Raw genomic sequence first — 15763 nt, 5'->3', positions numbered from 1 at the left:
AAAGTATTTTTTTTAAATAAATGATTACCTTTATCATTTCTGTGGTGTTGCCCGTTTGAGCTGTGTGTGTGTGTGTGTGTGTGTGTGTGAGTGTGTGTGTGTGTGTGTGTGTGTGTGTGTGTGTGTGTGTTTGTTTTGTTTACGCCGCACACAGTGATATAGGGGGAGCCTCTTTTCCTCAAGGTCAGTTCTTCATCAACAGCACACATGCTAGAGGAAAATCCCTTTTTTTACACACACACACACACACACACACACACACCCATCACAGAGCGTTCGAACCCTCTCGTGAATACACAGCCTCAGGCTGAAAAGGTACAATGACTTTGCCGAGGCGACTCGAGAGGTCTTGAAGATAGAGGAGAGATTTTTCAAATAAGGGGAAATTTGTTTTGGTGCTGTTCCTCTGCCTTTTTCTGATGTTGGAATGAGAGCATGGCTGGAATGATTGTGGGCACCATTTGCTAACATCTATTTCACTTTCACAGACAGACAGACAGACAGACAGACAGACAGACAGACAGACAGACAGACAGACAGACAGACAGACAGACAGACAGACAGACAGACAGACAGACAGACAGACAGACAGACAGACAGATAGATAGATCAAGATATATATAGAATGTCTATTCATGTGCAATACACGTTGTCTTTTTAAAAAGGCTTCAGGTTTAATTATTATATTTGTGATGGCTTTTTGTTTTTTGTTCACTCTCTTCTGCTACTGCATTCTACTGAAAACCTTTCCATTGGTGCTCTCTCTCGCATACTTTGCCTGTTTCTCTCTCTCTCTTCTCCCTGCACTAACTCTGTGTCAGGAAAGAAGAAGAAGAAGTAGAAGGGAGGAGGCGGGGAGGTTAAAAGGACGGCCCTTTAAAGAGCTTTATCGATTGGCTAAAGGTTCACTCGAACACTGACCTCACATAAAGAAGTGTGTGTTAATATAATCTCCCTCCTCCCACGGTCACGGTTTTAAATTACTTCAGTAAATAAACTCTATCAGCAATACCCACCATCCTCATCCCTGCCCCATCCCCATCCCCGTCTCTCTCTCTCTCTCTCTTTCCCTTATCAGTAAGTCTTAAACTGTACTTTATTAAAGATCATTCAGAGTACTAGATGCAATTCCTATGTCCTCTACAATCTTCCCTATTTTTCTGTAACATAGAGGAGCTTAAGTAGGAGCCACCCTCAACATTTAAGGCTGATGTTCTCTCTCTGTCTGTCTGTCTGTCTGTCTGTCTGTCTGTCTGTCTGTCTGTCCTGCTAGTCACTGTCCCTTATTTTTAACAAGTTCGAAAGAATGTGTCCATAGTTTCCTCAAATGATAGCAAAGTGAAATCCAATTCATAGTTTCTCATCTTAATCATTATTCCTGTTTAGTAATTCCATGTCAGGTCAGACTAATCTCAGATTTTACTCACCAACATGGCTCTGAGTTACATATGCAAACCGCTATAAATCATGCAGTATTGAAACCTATTGGATCTGATCATGTACACATAGCTCTGAATCATATCATATCACATCATATCATATCGAAACTTCGTAGCAACAGCTATAAATTGTATCCTTGTAAATCGACACTGAATCACATGCAATAGAAACACCTCTGATTTATCCTGTACTAAAACAGCTCTGAATTCTGCTAAAGCAGTCCTGTGTCCTATCCAATTGAAAATCGCCCTGAATTGTATCGGACTAAAACAGATCAAACTTGTATCTAAACAGCTCTGAATCACGTCGTATCACAATGAGTCTGGATCAAAAACGGCTTTTAAAACGTATCGTATACTGGAGGCTCAGAATCGTTTTATATTAAAGGTCTCAGAATCGCATATCAAATTGCTATGACTCAATGAGATCAATGGGGTTTAAAAAAAATGTATGTTCCTAAATGATTGAGAGAGAGAGAGAGAGAGAGAGAGAGAGAGAGAGAGAGAGAGAGAGAGAGAGAGATTAGAGATAGAAACAGCAAAAAAGAATTTGAGAGAGACATAAATGGAGAGTATCACACAGAGAAAGTGAAAAAGGAGAGAGAGAGAGAGAGAGAGAGAGAGAGAGAGAGAGAGAGAGAGAGAGAGAGAGAGAGAGAGAGCGCACAAGAATGAGACACAAACAGAGAGAGAGCGAGAGACAGAGAGAGACAGACACTCAGAGAGAGAGACAGAGACAGAGATGGAGAGAGAGAGAGAGAGAGATGGAGAGAGAGAGAGAGAGAGAGAGAGAGAGAGAGACAGAGACAGAGACAGAGACAGAGATGGAGAGAGAGGGGAGAGAGAGATAGAGACACAGCGACAGAGAGAGAGAGAGAGAGAGAGGGGGGGGGGGGGAGAAAGAGGGGGTGAATTTAGTGTCTGCAATATGGAAATGGCGGTGAAGTGTATCGGTGAAATCTCAGTAATGATTTTGTAGCAGCTGATGCAGCCCTGAATAGTTTTGCTTTGAATTTACATTTCTGGAATTGGGTTTTTATCCGTAGTAACTTATAATTACCTCGTTTATTCCCAATGCAGGTGAGGGTTAAGGGCCTTACTCAAGGGTCCAGCAGTGGCAGTCTGGTGGTGCTGGGATTTGAGCTCATGGTTTTCTGAACAAAAATCACAACACTTAACCACTGAGTTTCCACTTCCATGTTGAATTGTATCAGGTGAACTGTATTTAAATCACATCGTCTCAAAAGGCTCTAAAGACTCTTTTATGGTATAGAAACGGCTCTGAACCAGACAGTATTGTATTTTTAGTTTATTGTATTTGCATACTGGAAGACGTTATAAGGAGCGATTTGCTCCGTCTGCTCTTTCCTGCGGATGTTTTTTTTTTTTTTGTCTCCAAAGTGCTTTTGTATTTTTTCGAAGAGTCCCTTTTTCAAAGCGTCTGGTTTATTCCTCAAACGTGATTTTCTCATTTCTTTCAGCCCCACAGGCTGTAGGTTCAGCTCCATCCATCATGTCATTTTTCATAACCGCTAACCGGCGATATTTAAATATTTCTCCGCTGATACGCTCAGAGCCGAGCGAACGGCATCGGACTCGCTTCTGACACTTTGTTTATTTTTCAGCAAAATTGAATCAAGCTCAACTTTATTTATCCCCGAGGGTTAGTCGGGTTGCTGCGTGTATCCATCATCATTATTAGTAAAGTAGACGTGATGCGTTTATAACACGGAGACAGCGAGGGAGGAACTTCAAAAGATAAAATAACAGGGAATGTTCCTGAGGAGTTTATGATACTTAAAGGGGGGGTCTAATGCTATTTCATGCAGGCCAAAGTTTTACAAAACCAATATGTAAATACAAAACCAATATCTATCATTGAGCATTTCTGTGCAAAATACACTCTATTCAGGTTTGTATAGGTTCCAGAAAGTATGGACCTTTATGACATCATGAAGAGCGGAATTCCTTGAATGGACACTTCTCCCGGGAGAGCACACGCACAGCAACCATAGCAAGAGCAAAAGCCCACCCATCACCATGCTTCATTCAGTTACGAATGGTGTCGGTTGCACACGTCTGACTCAAGAAGAATGTCTCTAAACGAGTGTGTTTTTGGATGTGAGTAAACCTTGTTGATTTAACTGTTAGCCGTAGTTTATTTCAAACCGTAAAGTTTTTGTTCCTGTTTTATTTATGGCGATGTCACAACTCGCAGACGATTTTTTTGGAGAGAATCGTAACTCTATATTTATATATAAATCGGATAAAACTAAAGACTCTTCAGAGCTATGAAGGATGCCATACTATTCTATAGGTTCAAAACAAACAGCACATGGTGACAGTGATTGCCTCTAGAGGCCGCTACCGTAAAGATAGCAGACCGGAAAAACTATCCGTATGGATTTATTTTTTTGCTGAAACTGTACAGTACAGTAGTTCCAGCAATCACCTTGACCTCTATTAATAACTAGGGGGAGGTTTATGTTTGAAAGCCAACCTTTATTATTCAATAAAGATAAAAATCTTTAAAATATGTCTCTGGCATTGGTCAGAGGGCCGTTCGAAAGGTGGGGGCAGACTGTATTTGGCCTCGTGGGCCAGAGTTCAGGGACCCATGCTCTAGGTTCTCAAGATTATCATGAGATTGGCCGAAACTGTGTTATGTCCACTTTAAGATGTTAATGCTCACCTTCTTTTTAGCAGCTTGTGAAACTGAAATAACTGTCCATGCACACATTGTTCTTCTTCTTTCTCTAATTCTGCCAAATTGTGAAATGTGGCACAGAGATTTGAGAGAGCATTATATGCTTCCTTCCTGGGTCAAGGCATTCTTGGATTAAAAAACAAAACAATTAAAAAGTAATCCAATCATCGCCAAATTTGGTGCACACATTTTTTTAACTGTAACCGTAATACCCACCAGTGAATCCACCAAACAGGAAACCAGACCGTAATCTCAGCAATGACTGTGCATACTGACATAAAACTTTTTTAGGCATCTTCAAAATCTTGACCAGTTATTTATACAGCTGAGCAGTTAAGGGGTTTTCGGGGGTTGCTCAAGAGCCCAGCACGCATGACCTTTTGATCAGAAGTCTAAGATCTTAGGTTCTAAGCTGAACTACCATTTCCATGAACCTGTTCAAGGCCTGTTCAACAAATTTCATGAAAGCACTCCCTACTGGTCAAAATATGGTACAGTCAGAGAAATTTTACTACGGATCACGATAAGAACATGCACATCATGAGTCAATCTAGACATCACTTTTGAATCTCTTTTTTTGAAGTTATGGCTCAGCTTTCCTGTGATCTGCTCAGGCAGAAGTTGAAGCATGTCTGTGAATGTACAGACAGTCTATTAAGTCTGGGTGCTTGGCTTGTGAAGATTTCTTTAACATCTCCCTGATGACTGATGAGGATGCAGGATGTAAAATGTGACATGATGTCAGTGATGACGCTCCTCTTCGTCCATGTTTCTGTGTGTGTGTGTGTGTGTGTGTGTGTGTGTGTGAGTGAGCATGTAAGCATTATGACGTTGTCAAAAATGTCCAGTAGTCATCACGGCCAAAGGAAAAGTGATTTTGATATGTTCAGCGATTGATTCTAATGAATCGCGTGCAATCATACCACAGACGGCTTTTTCTTCCTCAGCCTCGTGTCTAATTATTGCCGTATTTGTGAGCCGAGGCGGTGTTAAAGACGTGCTCTGATTTAGGACCGAGTGTTTATGGCTAATTACAGTCTTCGCAGTGGAGCTTCATTCCGAGAGACAAGATGGAGGCGTGCGACCTGTTCAGAGCAATTTATTCACACACAAGGCAAATAAATAACTTGGAGCATCACAGCGAACCTGCCAAGTGTGTGTGTGCGTGCAGCATATGTTTCTGTTGGCATGGCAACCGTCTCCGTATATCGGAAAGCTTTTTTTTCTTTTCTCGATGGCTTTATTTATCCCGATGCTTTCAGGTTATTTCTGTACGCTTACAGGCAGCTGTAATCTCGCTTTACCTTTAAACTGCCATCATGTTCTCCAGATCGCTTCAGAGCTCGACTGCACATGCTAGGCCACACACACACACACACACACACACACACACACACACACACACACACACACAGTGTGCTGAGAAAAAGCAAACATTGTTTTAAAAAGAGCAAACATATTAAAGTATTAAATAATAATAATAATACTTTTTTCTTAAAAAATGTGAAAATGTACAATATATATATATATATAAGGACAAATCCCCCATGCACTTGACAAAACAGCCACTATACACCTTAAAATGTCGAAATGAAAGATAAACTCACTATGTGACTTTGGCATTTTATTTTAAGTTCACTTTTATACATAAATACCCATAATTAGGGTTTTATATACTTATAATAAGCAAAACATTTTATTTAATCATTATTATTATTATTATTATTATTTTTAATTTCTTTTTTATTTATTTATTTATTTAAATTTTTTTATCGTTTTTTTTTTATTTGGGGGGGGTATTTATATATAAAAAATAATCATAAGTTGCAGAGCCACATATTGAGTTTATTTTTAATTTAGACATTTTAAAGTTTTTAATGACTGTTTTAAGTGCATTGGGGATTTCTCCTTTAAACAAATTCACTCGTGCTGAGTTGTTTCTTTCTGTAAAAAAAATATCAAATAAAAAAAATTGACACAAATACAAAAAAAATGTAAACAATATTTAAAGCACTTTGTGTAAATCAACATTGGTATTGTTTGTAATGATAATTGCAGATGACAAGTTGACAACCAGGCTTAAAAAATATAAAAGTAATATATATCATAACATTTTTGTCAATTAAAAAAATACAGACATTTTGTGCAGTTGTGAATATATAAGCATTTAGAATATTATTTATTTAATTTTGTGTAATAATTAAATTATATTTGCATAAATTAAACATACAAACATGAAAAAAGGCATTTGAACATAGTAAAGCCGCAGGAAATCATGAAAACAGACAAGTTACTGTTGTAGTAGAGAAATGCAATGAAAGCCTGGATGTATTGGTGTACAAATGCATCATCATTCTCTGAAAACGACAACAGCAACTAAAAATGTGATTGTTTACTGCTGCTGTTATTTGCTGCTTTTAGATTTAGTGTTTGTTCGCATCGTTTTAATTGAATCCTTCACTATGAGCGAGTAAATTGACGATTGACTGATTGCGCAACCTGAACAGATGCAGTGCGACTGTGCTGAAGTTATAAACAAACAGTTTACACAATAACACTTTATTAATCTGTACCATATTCACGTGATGAGGATTATACAGTTTCTGCTCACCCTGCTGGTGTTTCACCTTCATGCGTGGCACCAGTGTGTTTTATTTTCACATGCTTGTGCATTCCTGGTACAGTTTTCTTTGTTGCATTTATTATAAAGTGCTTCTACACTTTTTCCTGCTGGAGGTTGCTTCTTTCTTTCTTTCTTTCTTTCTTTCTTTCTTTCTTTCTTTCTTTCTTTCTTTCTTTCTTTCTTTCTTTCTTTCTTTCTTTCTTTCTTTCTTTCTTTCTTTCTTTACTACTACTTTGTATCTTCTCTTTTTATCTCTTTCTATCTTTTTTTTTCTTCCTACTCTACACATTAATTTCTTTCCTCTTTTATATATATAATTTTTATTATCATTTTTTTTTTTTTTTTTTTTTTAGTTTATCATTTAAAAAGACAGGCAGAAATCAGACAGACATTAGATGGTGATCAGACAGATCAGACAGTAATCAGATGGTGATCACAAAGTAATCAGACGGTGATCAGGGAGTAATCAGACAGTATTCAGACGGTAATCAGACGGTGAGCAGACAAAGATCAGGCAGAGATCAGATAGTAATCAGAGGATGATCAGACAGTAATCAGATGTTGATCAGACAGTGATCAGACAGTATTCAGACGGTAATCAGACAGTGATCCGACAAATCAGGAATGGACGGAGCAGGAACGCCGTGTCCTTTGTGCATTTTATCTCGGTGCAGTAAGACGTGTGCGTGTGTTTGTGTGTGTGTTTGTGTGTGTGTGTGTGTGTGTGTGTGTGTGTGTGTGTGTGTGTGTGTGTGTGTGTGTGTGTGTGTGTGCGCACACGTGTGTTGCCCTAATTTATTCCTGTGCCTTATTTTGCTCTTTATGCGACACTTTTCCTCCTTCAGTGAGAGAAACACAAGAAAGGAGAATGAGAGCAGGTTTATAGACAGGCCTCTCTCGCTCTCTCTCTCTCTGTCGCTCTCTCTCTCTCTCTCTGTGACCTGTTTCTCTTTGTTTCATCACTCATTTGCTCCTTTTGTCTTCCCATAATAATGTAATGCTGTCATCAACATCTCTCTTGCACTTCCTCTTCCTTTTATTTCTCTCTCTCTCTCTCTCTCTCTCTCTCTCTCTCTCTCTCTCTCTCTCCTTCTCTCTTTCTCTCTGTCCTCTATCTCCCACATTTTAGTTGTTTTTTCTCATTTATTTCTCTGTCATTTGCTTATTCAGGTATTCTCCTTGCTCATTTCTCTTGCTCACTTTTTTCTCTCAATTGTTCTCTTTTCATCCTTTATGTATCAGTTTATTGTCTAAATATTCATATTTGTAATTTCTTATTCTCTCGAAATATCTCTATCTCGTTGGTCAGATTAGTGCTGAAGTGATGTGCTGTTTTCATAGTTGTTGTCGTTTTGTCATTTTTTTTTTTCTCATCTCTATAAAATTCGTACCTAATCAGGTTTCTCCTTGCTCGTTTCCAGCCTGCACAGCGTTCCACATTTCAGCCTGGAAGATAAATGAGATGCGCTCTTGTTGCATTCTCGAAATACCTCAGCTGGAGCCGTGAGCCGTTTGTGCGCCAGAGAGCGGAAAAACCGCAGCGCTCGATTTTAGTCCCTTTTATTTCTAACAATGACGCACGCACTTGTTTTCATGTAAAGGGTTCTCGCTTGCCACATCGCTAATCGATACCAGTCTGATTGTCTTTATATATTTCGGAATACTTTTGGTCTTTTTCGGCTCTGTAGAGTCGCCTCATAAAATGTTGAGGGGTCAGTTCAGATCCCAGAATTCCCCGTATTCCCAGTCCCGTTCAGAGGCTTCTTCCTCCTCTTCCTCTCTATATCATGGACTTTCCTCCTCACCATCATTCCTTACAGTTTGTTGATGTCTGTAATCTGTGTAGAAGAACAAAAATGACTCCATCGGCTAAAACACCTACAGTTTCAAATCTTTCATTTTTCTTTTTCTTTCAGATGAGCAGAGCTCTCTGTTTTCCGCTGTCTGATCTTAAAGCTTTTCTCCAGGCATCATTTTAATGTGAATGTGTGTTTTTGTTTTTGTTTTTTAATATTGAATGAATCTGCTCTCTGCCAGCTCCCAACAAAGCCATTTTCACTCGTTTAGAGGTTTTGTGCTTGACTGACTGTGTTTAGTGTCGTGTTTCTCCTCCTCACCGTCAGGATTCGGCCTGAAATTATGGGATGTAACTGTACTCTGTAATTAGAGATGCTGAGATGCTTACGTTCTTGGTTCTGTGTGTGTGTGTGTGTGTGTGTGTGTGTGTGTGTGTGTGTGTGTGTGTGTGTGTGTGTGTGTGTGTGATGTCAGACCGACAGCAATAAGCATCTGTGTATGCAATACAGCCACAGCTCCTTTGATGAGACTGACACACAGAGCATGCCTCCTTTAATGAGACTGACACACAGAGGCCACACCTCCTTTACTGAGGCTGACAAAGGCCACACCTTTACTGAGGCGGACACACAGAGGCCACAACTTCTTTATTGAAGCGGACACACAGAGACCACACGTTCTTTACTGAGGTGGACACACAGAGGCCACACCTCCTTTACTAAGACTGACACACAGAGGCCACACCTCATTTACTGAGGCGAACACACATAGGCCACACCTTCTTTACTAAGGCGGACACACAGAGGCCACACCTCCTTTACTAAGGCTGACACACAGAGGCCACACCTCCTTTACTGAGGCGAACACACAGAGGCCACACCTTCTTTACTGAGGCGGACACACAGAGGCCACACCTCCTTTACTGAGACTCAAACCAAGTATCAGTCAAAAAGAAAAGGAAAAAGCCTGTAGAGCAACAGACAAGCATTCTGGTGCATTGTGGGAAATCAAATCAGTCTATGCGAAATGGAAAGGCGTTGCATGCCTTCGCTCACGGAAACAAGAGCGTGAAATTAATCAGAGCTCTAATCATGGCATATATTAATAAATAACTATGGTATATTTAATCAAATTAATTAGCAGAGGCAGAGCAGTCGTCACATCCCTCTCGGTCACTCTCCATTATGCTCTCAGACACTCTTGATTAGACAGCTAGGTAGGACGGGTGCCACTGATGTGCTAAAGTCAAAACACACACACACACACACACACACACACACACACACACACACACACACACACACACACACACACACACACACACAATTAATAGCTAACTTGAAATCACACATGTCAGATGTGGCTTTTTAACTTATACATACATATCAGTGCTCCTGTTATTATACAATTATATTTAGCAAACTGTGTATAACATGTAACATCATTTTAGTTCAGTTTATTCTTTGAAAAACACACACACACACACGTAAACACACACACGTAAACACACACACACACACACACACACACACACACACACACACACACACACACACACATCATTGTGTGATACACATAGTACACTCATAGATAGTCAATAGATCTTAATGAACTTTTGTTGTGTGTTTTTGTTTGAGGTGAAGAAGGTGTCTGGGTTTTAGGATTTTGTGTGTGTGTGTGTGTGTGTGTGTGTGTGTGTGTGTGTGTGTGTGTGTGTGTGTAATCAGGCCAGTGCAGCAGCAGCGCTCTCAATCTGATTAATGAAGCTGTTTATTCCGCACATTCAGCGTGAGAGCAAGGTTTGTCGAGAGAAAATAGAAAACTCTGAAAGGATGGATGCACACTTTTCTTTCATAGCTTAATCAGCAAACAGCCCAGCACACACTCATTCTGTGATGTAGCATTTCTTTTAACACTACATCTCGTATCCCTTACCCTGCGCGTCGGCGTTACACGTCGCCCCGACGTTGGCCGCTTTCATCGCTAGACGATGGCAGGCTAAACGAGGCTTTCAGACGAAGCCTCACACGCGCCGTGTTAAATCCTAGCAGAATAATCTCACTCGATGTGTCAGCCACAAGCTTTTGAAAGATATCAATAGTGCAATAACACATTCCCTTTCAACATCACAAGCTCTAATTACAGGAACATTGATGTATCGAACCTGAGGAATCCATCATCTGAGTTGAAATATAGATGCTGGATGACTGTCTGTATTATTGCTTTTGGGATGTACCTCAGGGTCGTCTTGCACTAAGTGGTACATATACGAGACTATACTTTAGACTTTCCTTTTAGTATACTTATACTTATACTTTTTATTTATTTTTGTTACTTTATTCTGAGTTAGTTTGAATTAGCATACATTTATTTTGAGTTAGTGAATGTGTTAGTAAATAAGTTAGTGAATGTGTTAGTGAATGAGTTAGTGGATGGGTTAGTAAATAAGTTAGTGAATGAGATAGTGTATGGGTTAGTGAATGTGTTAATGAATGGGTTAGTAAATAAGTTAGTGAATGAGATAGTGTATGGGTTAGTGAATGGGTTAATGAATGGGTTAGTAAATAAGTTAGTGAATGAGATAGTGTATGGGTTAGTGAATGTGTTAGTGAATGTGTTAGTGAATGTGTTAGTGAATGAGTTAGTGAATGGGTTAGTAAATATGTTAGTGAATGGGTTAGTGAATGTGTTAGTGAATGGGTTAGTAAATAAGTTAGTAAATGGGTTAGTGAATGTGTTAGTGAATGTGTTAGAGAATGGGTTAGTGAATGAGTTACTGAATGGGTTATTGAATGGGTTAGTGAATGAGTTAGTGAATGGGTTAGTGAATAAGTTAGTGAATGAGTTACTGTATGGGTTAGTGAATGTGCCAGTGAGTTTGTAGATAAGTTGGTGAGTGAGTGAGTGAGTGAGTGAGTGAGTGAGTGAGTGAGTGAGTGAGTGAGTGAGTAAATAAATTAGTTTATTAGTTATTAATAATAAAGCTGTTGGTGTTAACTCCTTGTGCCAGTTTTTATTATATTTCTCATGTTGATGTTTTCTTCTCCAATTCATTAAATTCATCCTGTGCTTTGACTCATTTTATTTTATTAAAATAACAATCTCCACCATAATAGTTAAACAACACATAAAGAGCATCCACTTAGCTATGCAACTGTAACAGTATGTTTCTATGATCATAGTTGTTCAGCCAAACAGAATTGAGTATTCAGCCTGATGTTGGCATACAGGGATGTGATGTTAGTGATGGGGGAAAAAAATATTTTATACTTTTGCTGCATCATAATTTTTTGGCAGTGTAGTATAAACTGCCAGAGGTAAAAACTGTAATGTGTCTATCATTTCTACAAGTCTTACAGTTTACTAACGCGCAAATACTTGATCTGAAAAAATCAAATGACAGATGAGTTTGTAGATTTTTGTAGTTTATCGTTAAAATGTCTTTTTATTAAATGGCTTTTGTGTCGTATTAACTTTGGGAGAGGCTGGTAAGGGACCAACTATTTAAAGTTTCTAGACATCCTGGAAAACAGACTATAACACACGACAACTCCGTGGTTTATTTTTATTTTTCTCTTACACCATGTCCCCAAGTGTTTTTTTTCTTTGCATAACTATAGTACTGGTATTTTGTTTTGCCAATTAAAGTAAACTAACTCCCACTAGCTGTTGGCACTAAACTGCTGCTTTAGTGTATAGGAGGCGGTACATATGTAAAATGGGGAAAAAAATACCTTGCATCAAGGTACATAAATTTCCTTGCAGCATTTTCTGAATTTTGAAGGAACTTGCATAACTATAATCTGTTCGATTTCCTGACTCTTCTCTTTTCTGTTTGTCTTTCTGATCTTTAACCTTACAGATTTGTTTCTCAGCACGGGATTGACTCCAGCATTCGGGTTTGAGACTTGGATCAATACGGTAAGCCTCACCTTGACTTACATCTTGCCCATATTTCCTCGGTGTCTGAACACTGTGGTTAGAAACTGTTGGGTCTTTCTGTGTTAGAAAGATGTACAGCTTAAATTTCTCAATCCAGTTCTTGATTTCCAAACAAGGTCGAGACAGGGGTGATGGGGAACACTGAGAAAACACACTGAAAAAAAATACCTCAAATAAGCAAATTTTATTTGTGCGTAAAATCTTATTGAAAGAAGAAGAAGAAGATGATGATGATGATGATAATGAATGTTATTTTTATTAAGCTTATTTATAGACATTTCAATAAGAATCTAAACATTTTTCCGAAAATGTACAAATGGAGAAATCCTGTGTGAACACATTGCGGCAAAAACTTACTTCTAAAAAATACTTCTAATAGAAATAAAAAATGTACATAAATAAATCTCTTATATGTACTCTTACAACTATAATATAAAATAATTATATATATATATATATATATATATATATATATATATATATATATATATATATATATAATTTATATATGTAATAATATATAATAAAATCGTATTACTATATTTGAAGTAGTTTATCATTTATTTCTTCATTTTTGAGTTTTTGAGAACTTATTTATTAATGTTTGAAAAAGATCACGATAACATTTCAGAATAAGCAGTTGAGTAGATGAAAGTGTGTTCAAAGTTTGTAGAGGGTGTGCGTGCGTGCGTGCGTGCGTGCGTGCGTGCGTGCGTGCGTGCGTGTGTGTGTTGGGGTGTGTGTGTGAAACAGGATGGAGGAAATAAGGATATAAGTTTGGGGCAGAGGACACTCAGGGGGATAAGTAGGGTAAAACAAAGGAGAATGGAAAAAAGACGGAGAAGAAATTAGATTCATAGAGGAGAGAGAGAGAGAGAGAGAGAGAGAGAGAGAGAGAGAGAGAGAGAGAGAGAGAGAGAGAGAGAAAGAAATGAGTCAAGAGTTGAGAAGAGAAAGTGCAGGAGGGCAGTGTTCACTCAGCAGTCCTGTAAAGGTCAGTGGGCGGTGGGTGTGTGTGTGTGTGTGTGTGGACAGAGCAGCTCTCGCCCTTTTCTAAACTGTCTTACTCTGCCTGAGCCACTGCACTCATCTTATGTTCGATCGAGAGAGAGAGAGAAAGGTAGAAAGAGAGATAGACGAGTGGAGAATTAACTCTCCTCCCAGCTGAGATCAGATACTAAACCTCATATTTTCATACTGAGAGAGATGAAGACATTATGAGAGACAGCAGGAGATGGAGAAGGATTATACAGGAACCTGGAGGAGATATGGAGAAATAAAGAAAAATAGATGGTGCTAAACTCTAGCTATTTTTTGTTTCTTTTACTGTTTTGATGGTATCTTATATTTCAAATTTCTATCATGGATGAAGATGCCACTATTGTAAATGAAAGCTATTTTATTAGGTACAGATTAAAACACACCCCAAACCATTATTATTTGGTTCCACTTACGTTCTCTCAGCAAGAAACAGTGTCTCCCTCACCAGACTCATTTTCGTGAGTAACAGTTCCTTCCCAGGAGAAGATACCAAAAGAACCGGAGTGAAATGGAAAAGTACTGTTTCTTTTTTTTTCTGTGAAATGGTTAGATAGTTAGATAGATAGATAGATAGATAGATAGATAGATAGATAGATAGATAGATAGATAGATAGATAGATAGATAGATAGATAGATAGATAGATAGAGAGAGAGAGAGAGAGAGAGAGAGAGAGAGAGAGAGAGAGAGAGAGAGAGAGAGAGAGAGAAGTATTCGGGAATCAATAATCTCGTCGGTATGTGAGATTTTCAGGTTTGAGATGTTTTTAAATGAAGAAAGCAAGATAGCAAAGATGTGAAGTATATAAGGATGTAAAAGAATTTATTGAAAATGTCATGCTGGCTGGATGCATAGTCCATTAATGGATCCAGGCTCCTGAGCTGTTGTTTTTGCTGGGATATTTCTTCTCTTTATTATTTTTATCACCTAAAACTGACCATGCAGACTTAAACTCCAGCGATACACACTGCAGATGTTCTACAGTATAGACCAGATTCCACTGATAGTGAATTATGGGGTGTTTTACATTTTGGAAGTTACATTTCTTTTGGTACCCACTTAATGGGTGTCTGGAAAAAAAAAAAAAAAAAATAGCATTTTAATACATTTTACATTGTAATTTTATTGTTATATGTGGCTTAGAGTTAGATGGTGCTTAGTAAGATAGTGCATGGGTCTGTGTGATTGCTGTTAGGCTTCACAAAATAAATCGCTGAACACCAGACACACACACACACACTCACACACTCTCTCACACACACACACACACTCTTTTTATATACTGTAGAACAAAAGCATTCATGTATGCATCACTACCCACTAATGACAATAGTTTTAGACAATAGTATTCGATTGTTGTCTGAGCTAGATGTATCACATACTTATACCTATCTACTACAAAATGTGTGTCAATAAAACCTGTAACAATCAAAATTCTGTCCTGCCTAAATTCTTGTCAGGGAGACTGTGCAAATTTCCTGTCAGATATCCCATCTAATGTCTTGTCAAGAGATCTTGTCCAAGGTCCTGTCAGATATTCTATTCGAATCTACTGTTCGAGATCCTTTCCAATTTTCTGTCAGAGATCCCATTCAAATCTATTGTTTGAGATCTTTTCCAAATTTCTGTCAGAGATTCTATATAAATTCCTGTTACAGACCCCGTCCAAATCCACTGTTAGAGATGCTTTCCAATTTTCTGTCAGAGATCCCATCCAAATTCACTGTTAGAGATCCTTTTCAATTTCCTATCGGTACATTCCTGTGAGAGAATCCCATTGAAAGCTACTGTTAAAGATCATTTATAAATTCCTCTCAGAGATTCCATCCAAATCTCCTTTTAGAATTCCTATCGAAATTTCTCGCTGTTAGATGCTGGTCTAGAGTCCCGTGTGGGATCTTGTAAGAATTCTTGACGTTCTCTTAGTCTCTGTTGTCCTTCTGTAACATGACTAAAAATCCTGTTCTATAAGAAGTTCTGTCATAAATCACGATAGAAATCCTGCCTTCAGAATTTCTGTGATCATCTAAATTACTCTAAACTCCAGTGACGGATTCAGTCGGAAAGTCGATAAAAAAAATCCTGTCAGCAAGTTCTAAACATGAAAATCTGTGCGAAACAGAAAAAAATCTGATTGACATTTTGCCAGAATGCCTGAAAGAGATCCTGTAGCTAATGTTAGCACGTTGGCTAATATGGGCAGCAAAAATACAATA

At 38.4% G+C, this 15763-nt stretch overlaps 1 protein-coding gene across 1 annotated transcript in view; it reads left to right on the top strand.

The window, feature by feature from the left end:
* itfg1 (integrin alpha FG-GAP repeat containing 1) overlaps window positions 1-15763 on the top strand; it is a 154120-nt gene that overhangs the window by 17092 nt on the left and 121265 nt on the right. Inside the window, exon 7 of the mRNA XM_083550894.1 lies at window positions 12429-12487. Within this exon, the coding sequence (XP_083407020.1) occupies window positions 12429-12487 (59 nt within the window). The remainder of the gene's footprint in view (window positions 1-12428; window positions 12488-15763) is intronic.

The sequence above is a fragment of the Silurus aristotelis genome, assembly GCF_946808225.1.
Source record: "Silurus aristotelis genome assembly, chromosome: 9".
In the NCBI taxonomy this organism is placed as follows: domain Eukaryota; kingdom Metazoa; phylum Chordata; class Actinopteri; order Siluriformes; family Siluridae; genus Silurus; species Silurus aristotelis.
The sequence above is the reverse complement of the archived record's forward strand: the minus strand, read 5'-3'. Positions and strand labels throughout refer to the sequence as shown.